Source organism: Scatophagus argus, chromosome 5, assembly GCF_020382885.2.
Source record: "Scatophagus argus isolate fScaArg1 chromosome 5, fScaArg1.pri, whole genome shotgun sequence".
Lineage (NCBI taxonomy): Eukaryota > Metazoa > Chordata > Actinopteri > Scatophagidae > Scatophagus > Scatophagus argus.
In genome coordinates, this window is record NC_058497.1 from 26,145,361 (window position 1) to 26,156,291 (window position 10,931).

The 10,931-nt window shown below is 49.4% G+C and overlaps 1 protein-coding gene across 1 annotated transcript; it reads left to right on the forward strand.

Moving 5' to 3' along the window:
- The first annotated feature begins 5,400 nt into the window (after positions 1–5,400).
- On the forward strand, positions 5,401–10,596 carry gmnc (geminin coiled-coil domain containing). The gene is made up of 5 exons (XM_046388209.1): positions 5,401–5,684; positions 6,595–6,811; positions 8,371–8,456; positions 8,691–8,807; positions 9,203–10,596. The coding sequence occupies exons 2-5, from the start codon at positions 6,706–6,708 to the stop codon at positions 10,253–10,255; spliced, it is 1,362 nt and encodes a 453-aa protein (XP_046244165.1). The 5' UTR covers positions 5,401–5,684; positions 6,595–6,705; the 3' UTR covers positions 10,256–10,596.
- The last annotated feature ends 335 nt before the right edge of the window (positions 10,597–10,931 follow it).

A 10,931-nucleotide genomic window follows, 5' to 3' on the forward strand; every position in this document is an offset into this window, starting at 1 on the left:
TTTCACCCACACACACACTGACCTCTCCTGAGTGTCTTGTGACCGCACAGACAGCCAATGGGAGGGCCGGGAGCTGGTGAGGTCACCAGGTGAGTGTCGGTGTATTGTTGAGAGAACAGAGGGAGGCCTGCTGCCCGGCGACACCCGACTCCTCTGTGCTGTTCGGGCTGTTAGTAACGTGTAATTAGCTGTCACTCATTCTGAACATAATCTCATTACTTTACCTTCGCTGGGTCAACGCTGTCGCCACATGTAACAGCAGCGTTTTGTGCACAACTCCATTTGCGTGCTTCTACTGTGGACAAGGAGGAGGATGAAGTGATTTCTTGTTCGATGTCATTTACGGTTGGGCGTCTGGACAGGACGTTTTATTTTGAAAATTAACTGGCCTTCCTGTGTCCTGCCGGCTCATCCGGCAGCGTGCAGCTTGAGGCTCGTGTCTTAAATGGAGACGTGTTGTGGAGAACATTTGGGTTGTGGTTCTGTGCCAAGAAACAGCAGGTTGTTCCCCTCAGGCTGCTTGAGAACCAGGACTGGACTCAGACTTGACCATCACACCACAGCAGATTGTCCATGTCAGATGTGTTCTCACTGACTGGAGGAGGAGGAGGAGGATGGGTGGAGGAGGAGGAGGAGGAGGAGGAGGTGGTGGAGGATGAGGATGAGGAGGAGGAGGATGGGTGGAGGATGAGGAGGTGGTGGTGGAGGTGGAGGATGAGGATGAGGAGAAGGTGTTAGAGGATGAGGAGGAAGAAGATGAGGATGAGGAGAAGGTGGTGGAGGATGAGGAGCAGGTGCAGGAGGTGGTGGAAGATGAGGATGAGGATGAGGAGGTGGTGGTGGAGGTGGAGGTGGAGGTGGAGGTGGAGGTGGAGGATGAGGAGAAGGTGTTAGAGGATGAGGAGAAGGTGGTGGAGGATGAGGAGCAGGTGCAGGAGGTGGTGGAGGATGAGGTTGAGGATGAGGAGGTGGAGGTGGAGGTGGAGGTGGAGGATTCGTGAGGACTGATGTGTCCTGGGGACAGGTCAGCACACAAACGGATGAAATATGAACATGTGTGGAGGGCGAAGCAGCTGGTCCCCTCAGTCTCTGATGGGGGTCTGGGCGGGCAGGTTAGAGGCCTGGACGTGGATTATCTCTCACAGGGCTTTAATTGGTCCTGAGCTCCCAGCAGGTCGCCATTGTGGAGGTAAAGGAAGCTTAGCAGCACGAGGCCAACACACACACACACACACACACACACACACATACACACACACACACACACACACACACACACACACACACACAGACTGGAGGTTAGATCAGGTAGGTTGATGTGTGTGTGTGTGTGCAAAATTATGTATGCATGATTTTGTGTGTGTCCCACGTGTCCATGAGGGGGGTAGTTAATGTGTGAGTGTGTGAGTGTGTGTGAGAGTGTGTGTGTGTGTGTGTGTGCGTGCAGTGACCTCCTGTGCAGAAGTCAGGCCTGTTGTCTTTAGTTCATCTCTGTGGGGGGACAGACACACTCAGGATTAACCAGGCAGGTTAACACACACACACATGTGCACACACACACACACACACACACACACACACACTGTCTGACTGTTGTACTATGAGATACACAAACAAAAACAGTCATAACAAACACTCTGTGTGCTCCTGTTTGACTGACACTTCAGTGAGCTGCTGGTTGGGTCTTAAGCCACCTGGAGGCCTGCGGGAGCCGCCTGGTGGTTTACGGTTCCTGAGTTGGGGGTCTGTGGTTGATGTGTGGGGGTCTGTGGTTGTTGTGTGGGGGTCTGTGGTTGTTGTGTGGGGGTCTGTGGTTGTTGTGTGGGGGTCTGTGGTTGATGAAACGTGGTTTAGGCTTCCTGCACAGACTTTTGGAGGTATTCTGGTGGTGACTGTGGTTTTCTGTGGCAGCTTTAAGATAAGCTGTTTCAGCGAGCACGTCTGACTGCAGTGGCAGTGTGTGTGTGTGTGTGTGTGTGTGTGTGTGTGTGTGTGTGTGTGTGTGTGTGTGAGTGTGTGTGTGTGTGTGTGTGTGGACGTCCAGTGGAGAGCAGGCTGCTGGCAGTCAGGCAGCCGCCGCTGTTGTCCAACAAATCCTGCCGTCCGTCCCCCTGTTATTAGCATCCCAGCAGGGAGGAGGACTAAGAAAGGGGGGCAGGCCGGGTTTAACATCTGTCCCGCTGAACCTGAGTTAGACCACCAGGTAGCCCACCTGTAGTCCTCTGGTGCTCCGTACTGCCCCACTGCAGGGTAATTAGCTGCTAAGTGCTGCCGGGACAGACACATGATGAGCAGACGAGAAGAACAAGCAGCTCAGACTCTCAGATCTGAGATCAGCAGTGAGTTAATGTGCTTCATTATGTTCCACCAGCAGGTCCAGTTTACTCACAAAATACACTACATAGACAAAAGTATTGGGCCAGCTGACCTTCACACCAACAGGGACTTTAATGACGTCTCATTGTAAACACACAAACAGACACACACTGATGTTGGACCAAAAGGCCTGGCTCACAGTCTCCGTTCCAGTTCATCCCAAAGGTGTTGGATGGGGTTGAGGTCAGGGCTCTGTGTGGGCCAGTCAAGTTCTTCCACACCAAACTCATCCAACCATGTCTTTATGGAGCTTTGCTTTGTGCACTGGGGCACAGTCATGCTGGAATAGAAAAGGGCCTTCAGCAAAGTTTTCAGTTTGCCGTTTGCTCCTGAACGCCTCTTCACAGGCCGAGTTACTGTCTTCTGGCCTGAAACTCATTTCTAAGATACTTACTTCAAACCACATAAGACTTTATGTGGTGCTTGACGACACACACGCTCGCGTCACTTGAGGCTCAGCAGTCCCTCCTGTACTGCGAGCAGCCCAGTGCGACCCCAGTCTGAGCAGCAGTGCTTGGCTCAAAGGCACCTCAGCAGAGACCAATGCCACCAAATTAAACCAGCTGGCTGCCAGACTCCAGGCTACAGAGGGGCTGTAATCCTCCGCCCTGCTGCCTGCCGGGCGGGTTTTGGTTAACTACGGCAACCCGGAGGCCTGGTTTAATTGGCAGAGGGCGGGCTGATCCACTGGCTACAAATGAGAGCTCAGCATGTCACCTGGCAACAACGGAGACGCATCAAAGAGGAGGCGAGAGGACGACCTGCTGACCGACACGCCCACACACACCCCCTGCCAAACACATGCACACATGCACACGCACACATGCACGCACACACACACACACACAGCTCTAATGGCTCCTTCCCACCACCAGGTCAGGGTCTTCAGTTAACTTGTGAGGTATCATCTGCTGGATGGATGTGAATGCGCAGGTGTGACGCCAAGTCCACAACAGTGAGGCTGAGGTTTCGAGACCCGAGTGTCTCAGGACTCAAGTCTTTCGTCTCAAGTCTAACACCTGTTAGGTCTCAGGTCCTCACTTCTGCAGCTCAAGTCCAAGTCTCAAGTTGACAGCTCTGAGTTAACTTCCTGCTCTCTTTTGAATAAATGTGTGTGTTTTTCTGCAGCTCGGCGTCGTGTCCACAAACCAGAAACCAGCAGTCAGCAAAGATGGACGTCAACGTGTTCAGCAGCCTCGCGGTCACATTTCCTCTCCCGCAGACGCCACATATGGCCGCTGCTGCGTTCACACTGCTGCTATTTGCTGTGCAGAAGGGCCCGCTGGCGGAGGTGATTAACCCCCCTCCACCACCACTTAACCAGCCACAAAAGCTAATGGGAAAAGTCAGATGTGCCGGTGGGCCAGTTAACCTGCAGGGGGGGCCGCCGGCTGTTCAGGGGGAACAGATTTCTGCCTCAGCTGGAGGTGAGCAAACATCTGCTGTAACTCTGATGGACGCTCATATTTCCAAAACTCCATAGAGCCAGTGAAGGCAGCACCGCAGATCTGACCTTTGACCTCCCAATCTCAGAACTTATGGGATCCAGAAGATGTCTTTAACTCGAATCACTTCCCCTGAATCTGAACACCAAAACAGTCCTCCTCTCCTCTCCTTGTTTCCTCCTCTCTTCTCCTCTCCTTTCCTCCTCTCCTCTCCTTGTTTCCTTCTCTCCTTTCCTCTCCTTGCTTCCTCCTTTCCTCTCCTTGCTTCCTCCTCTCCTCTCCTTGTTTCCTCCTCTCCTCTGCTTGCTTCCTCCTCTCCTCTCCTTGTTTCTTCCTCTCCTCTCCTCTCCTCTCCTCTCCTTGCTTCCTCCTCTCCTCTCCTTGCTTCCTCCTCTCCTCTCCTTGTTTCCTCCTCTCCTCTGCTTGCTTCCTCCTCTCCTCTCCTTGTTTCTTCCTCTCCTCTCCTCTCCTCTCCTCTCCTCTCCTCTCTCCTCCTTGTTTCCTCCTCTCTTTTCCTGTCCTTGCTTCCTCCTCTCTTCTCCTTGCTTCCTCCTCTCTCCTCCTTGTTTCCTCCTCTCCTCTCCTTGTTTCCTCCTCTCTTCTCCTCTCCTTTCCTCCTCTCCTCTCCTTGTTTCCTTCTCTCCTTTCCTCTCCTTGCTTCCTCCTTTCCTCTCCTTGCTTCCTCCTCTCCTCTCCTTGTTTCCTCCTCTCCTCTGCTTGCTTCCTCCTCTCCTCTCCTTGTTTCTTCCTCTCCTCTCCTCTCCTCTCCTCTCCTCTCCTTGCTTCCTCCTCTCCTCTCCTTGCTTCCTCCTCTCCTCTCCTTGTTTCCTCCTCTCCTCTCCTTGTTTTCATCCTCTCCTTTCCTCCTCTCCTCTCCTTGTTTCCTCCTCTCCTCTCCTTGTTTCCTCCTCTCCTCTCCTTGCTTCCTCCTCTCCTCTCCTTGCTTCCTCCTCTCCTGTCCTTGCTTCCTCCTCTCTGGGTTAATGTGTCACCTTGTTGGTATGTCAGTTTGTGAATTAGATTCCTAATTGTTGCTGCAGTTTAACTGACCTGCTGTCAGTTTATTGGTTAACTCAGCTGAGGATCTGGTGTGTGTGTGTGTGTGTGTGTGTGTGTGATTCAACACACACACACCATTCAGTTCCACGCCTGACTGCAGTACACATTGCAGTACTCATACTGTACTCACTGAGTTAATAAAAGCGCTTCAGAAGTCGCGTCACTCATTTTGTGAGACGACACGCAAACATTGAAAAGTGATGTTTTTATTCGCGAGCACGTGGCGGCAGCAGCAGCGGTGCTGGTGGTGCTGTGGTGGTGCTGTGGTGGTGCTGGTGGTGCTGTGGTGCTGGTGGTGCTGTGGTGGTGCTGGTGGTGCTGGTGGTGCTGGTGTAGTAGTATCAGGAGCGGAGTCCGTCCTGTTCCGGTTTTACCTGACGAAGTGACCTCACCTTCACTGAACTTCACTCCTGTCGGCTCTCAAACTGAGGCTGCAGCGTCACCAGCTCGGTCCGAGCAGCTGATTGGACAGACCGAGCTGTCATCACACACACACTCACACACACACACACACCTGTCTGTCTGTCTGGGTGTCACAGAGCTGCGCTTCGAGCCGCTGGAGGTTCAGTCGGCTCTTCGGCTGTGCGTCACGACCCGCTCGCGTCTTCCTCGTCTTCTTCTACGGTTAAACGTCCTGTTTGACGCGGGCTCGTTCGGGATCTGCTTGCGTCTGAACAAATCATCTCCCTCCATCGTTTTGTCCACGCGGAATCGGCTCTGCTTGGAGCGTCTGCTGCGCGCATTTACGCACCGCCGGGCGCAACACGTGCAGCCTGAAAACGAAGATCTGCGGAGTCATCCTCAGTGAGTTCAGCGCGCGCGCGCACACACACACACACACACACACACACAAAGTTCTCAGAGCCGAACGTTAAAACATGAGCTGAGTTTTCTTTAATGGCTCGTCGTAAAGCGGGAAACGTAACGTCTGTAACGTAACGTAACGTGCGTCTGTACTGCGCGAGGTGATCAGAGTTCATTTATGTTCTTCATATTTTATCTGTCGTTTAATAAGGACGATAAAAACTGCAACCTGATTCTGCTTTTGTGTTCAGCGGTAAAAGTACATGCAGTACACACAGAGTACACACACAGTACACACGCAGTACACACAGTACACACAGAGTACACACACAGTACACACACAGTACACACACAGTACACACAGTACACACAGAGTACACACAGTAACCTTTTCTAAATGTGCGTTCAACTGTTGAGCTCGCTACGTGGCCAAAAGTATGTGGACACCCGGTCTGCCTCTGTTTCTCCTGATGAATGTGAACTCACACACACACGCACACACACACACACACGTTCTGTATGCTGCAGTGTACAACACACACGGATTAACAGCATAAGAAAAAATGTTTCTGTCGCACAGAATCCCGTTTATTTTACAATGTAAATCATCACATGGTTTCATCATTTAGCTTTTATATTTACTCAAATAAGTCCGTCCTCAGGGGACTGCATGGTCCCCCGGCGGGGACGAGAGACACGAGGGGACGATTTGTTTTGAGGAATCACAGGTCAAAATGTTTGTGAAAGTAACTGAAGTGTTGATCATCACCATATCAACACACAGTCAGCTGGCACTGCTGGGTGCACACACACACACACACACACACACACACACACACACACACGCACACACACTCTCCCTCCCTCCCTTCCCTTCATTCACACACCAACTCTCTCTGTCTCTCTGTAGGGAATTCCTCTCCTCCTCCTCCTCCTCCTCCTCCTCTTCCTCCTCCTCCTCCTCCTCATCACCTCGTCGCTCCAGGACTTGGCCCCTGGCCCTGACACTGTTGACGTCTCCATGGAAACCCTGGCCTCCGTTTGGGCCGGTGACCCCTGTGACCTCAGCGACCTCGGGCAGAAGCGACAGGAGCCTTCGTCTGTGTGGGGCGAGACAAATCTCAGAGGTACTACTGCAGTGACAGGAGTATGTAAAGTAAAAGTACTGCATTCAAAATTTGACCGACACAGACAACAAAATGTACTTAAAATAACAAAAGTAAAAGTACTGGATGTGTTTTCTTTCCTAATTTATGCCGTTGCATTATTACTTCGTGCCGTCCTCCGTCAGACGTTCAGGTGGATTCCACATGATGTCTGCACAGTAAAGACGGAGCTGCGTTAGCTTAGCTTAGCATAAGGACTGGAAACAGCCTGGCTGTGCCTGAAGGTAGCTCAGTCCACCTGTACAAACGTCTCAGGATGCGAGGCGGGAGAGACAAACGGTACATTTTAATGCAGGACACACACAAAATCAGCTACAAATTTCATGAGACAGTCAGGGAATATAATCTGTCACGCTCCAGCAGCCTGCACCACATTTCACTGAATGAAACTGCATTTCTAAACTGTGGAGGAATCCAACAATCGTGATTGTGCCGTTGCTTTCATTTCCTCACTGGTTCACAGTCTGCTGTGATGCTGCTTCGAGGAGTCAGACTGAATGACGGACTGGACGAAGTTGCTCCTTTAACAAGCTCAACAAAGCAGTAGAAATAATTTTGTATTAGAAATATTATTCCAGTAATATTCATCCTGCTGTAGTCTGCTTGAACGCAGCTTTGCTTTGCTGCCTGAGGCCTCACTGTGGAAGGAGTGTTGCCACTTAAAGGCCACGCTCAGCACAGTGTTTGGCCGCGCCTCATTCATCAAACACCTTCCCGGTTTAAACGCTCCGGTGTTCCTCGACAGAAACATCCGGAACAGGTTACATTAAGATTCATCTTTTAATTTTCTCCATGTCTTCTCGCTCACAGTGTTCAATTCATCAAGTCGCTCTCAGATGTTATCCGAGGAGGAACAAGCGAGCGCCAGCTGTAGTTCCTCAGGTGTCCACTAGGTGGCCCAAAAACTTGAAGGAAAATGCAAAAAGTCATTTCTACAAGTTGTTTGTGTACTTTACTTGAACATTTGTACTCAGTGTTTTGCACTTATATTCCACTACATAAATGTGACAGATGGAAGATCGTAAAATAATCCTCTATTGATCCCCAATGAGAAAATTCAAGATTTCATATTTTAATTCAATGTTTTATATTTACAGCCATTAAGAAATAAAATATCAAATAAAATAATTAAATAATTAAATAAAATATCAGATAGAAGCTAAATACAGCTCAAGAGTTAAATAATCTAAGTACAACATACAGAAAACAATATATATTTCTATATTATATATAATAATATATATTACTATATATGTCTAAACATGAAAAAAGCAGAATATTTTGTCAAATACGATGCACTCTTTTTAATTCAAAAAGTAACTTTACCCCGTCTGCCTGTCTGTCTGTCTGCCTGCCTGTCTGTCTGTCTGTCTGTCTGTCTGTGCCTGCCTGTCTGTCTGTCTGTCTGTCTGTCTGTGCCTGCCTGTCTGTCTGTGCCTGCCTGTCTGTCTGTCTGCCTGCCTGCCTGCCTGCCTGCCTGCCTGCCTGCCTGCCTGTCTGTCTGTCCATCTGTGTGTCAGAGCCTCAGTGTGGTTTTAGCAGATCTCCCCCTGCTGGTCAGATGTGGTCAGAGCAGCTCTCTCCTCACCTCCAGAGAAACAAACAGGTGCCAACAACAAGTTTTATTTAACATTATTTTACTGCAGCTGAAAAAGCTACTTGGTTTAATTAACGCAGAAATGTCCCTTTATGTCACGTTTTCTAAATTATTTAATGACTGCGTGGATTTTTATTGTTATTTTTGGTACATTTGATGGCATGATCACCCATTTGTTTCAGTTTTGCACAGGTTTGGTCTAATGCAGTCGAGTCTTGTGTGTTTGGCTTCATCTTCCTCCAGCTTCAGGACACTCTGCTGCAGAGGGAAGAGGAACTGGTCAGACTTCAGGAGGAGAACAACAAACTCAGAGAGTTTCTCAGCTCTTCTTTTGTGAGGGACCTGGAACAAACAGCAAAGGTCGGTCCACCATCACAGCCATTAACGTTCCCGCCACAGACACCATCGGAGGTCCAGATATCCAAACTTTAAGGCCCAAGAGCTGCTTTCAGTTTTTTCTATGACACATCAACATTTTGTGAACGCTTACTCACAATGTTGAGCTCCACCAGTTGACAGATGTGTAGTCCTGATAACCTGATCATGAAGGCATCAGCTTCCTAACTCATCCTAACTGCACCTTTCAGCTGCACTTTGACACAACAGCAGAGGTTTGAGCATTCAGGTGCCTTTAATTCTTATGCCTGTGTGATGGATGAAACCTCTTCAAGCTGATGGTTGTGGAAAGTATCTGATACAAATTAGGTGTAGGTGTTCATATGGCTTCTTGATCAGTCCTTGTTCTCCCTTCATAGAAACTTACTGCTGATGGGAGGAGGAAGCTGAAGAGAAACGTGATGCAGATACACGACGGACCTTTCCAGAACTACAGTCATCCACTCCAAACCTCCCAGCAGGTCAGCAAGAGAGTCTGCAGGAACCTCACTGCCGAGTTCTGCTCTGAGTTCTCCGAGACATCCGCCTCCTCTTCAGAACCAAACTTGGACCTTTGGGTTCTACGGACGCTGGGACTGAAGGATCGTGACACCATTGATATATCCAACAACGACTCCTCTTCCTCGCCTCAGTACAGCCTCAACAGTTTAGTTTATGATGCCGCGGTCACCTCTTCCTCGTCTTCTGAATCCACTCTGACCTCGTCTTTCAGTTCTCCAGTCACCGCTTCTACGCCTTCTTCTGTCAACAACTACTGCCAGTGTTTGACATATCAGACTGATTGTAGGTATGATGCTGCCGAATGCCAAGGAGCAAACTGTTGTCGTCCTGTAGAGTCACCTCAGAACTGCACAACCTCTCCACGTCAGTGCTCTGACTTCACTGCCACTGGACTGAGCAGACAGTGTGAAGCTCCTGAGGCTGTGAGTTACAACACATTAACTGCCTTCCAGTCTGGACCACCAAGAGCAGAACAGGCCTTCACCCAGTCACCAGACAGAGCAGAGATCTGTTCCATCACTGCCTTGAGCCAAGCTCAGACTCTGGAGGGAAATCAAGCAAAACGTCCTGCTTACTCATCTACTCTGAGAGGCAGCTGGGCATCCTCACAGGACAGAATCCACTTCAGTCCTCAAGGTAAACCCGCCTCTTTTCCCCCCATCTCGTCGTCCTCAACTCCTGTCGTGAACCCACTCTGGGCACCTGTCTGCAGCCCAGTGCGTCCTTCAGCAGGATGTCAGCCTCCTGCTACGCCTGAGACGCTCTGCAGTCGCACAGATTTGGCATTCAGCATGTCTCTTAGCCCATCCAGCAGTGTCAAGACCCACAGCTTCCCCCAGGGACAAGCCTTCATCAGAAAGGACCCTGAGGGAAGGTGGAACTTCACCTGGGTGCCCAGACAAGGATCATAGGAACTCTGATGGTCTTCCTGCAAAAGGACCACATTTTGTGTTGACTGAATACATGTTCCTGGCAAACCTTAATGATTGTAAGTCCACGATGAACTTGTGTCTGGCTTGTTAGACTTTGTGCTGGACCAAAAAGACAAAAAAGTCCTTAAAAGGGACGGATCACTTCTCATTTCTAGCTGCATGTTTTTACACTGTGATTCCATTGTGGCTTCTGGGTGGCTTTACTTGATTCACAGTCAGAGTTCCTTATTCACCTCATACTGGTCCTTTGCAGCACCTCAGTTCCCTGAAAGGAAGCCTAATGAGGGGCAGTTGGTCTATAGTTTCCTGATTTCTTGCTTAGCTAGTTAGCCATGTGAGCTGACTCTGGACTGGGAACTGGTGAAAATTCCTTTGATAACTTGCCTTCTTTGCTTCCAGACGTCAATAAAGATGTTCGGATTTTCATTCAGATTTTCTTCTGTGTCACTCAGCTCACTATAAATTTTAGAAGACAGGAGTAATGGAAAAATGCTAATTTAAACTGTGGTAATGTGAGATTAACCAGCTTGTTTTAGGATGCAGAGCCAAGTTGTAGGTGTTTTAGGTTTATAGTCAACGAGCTAATGAATGTAACATTAAAAATTAATACGACTGCCTAAAATGTTGTCTATATGCTGAGGTTTTTATTTACAAA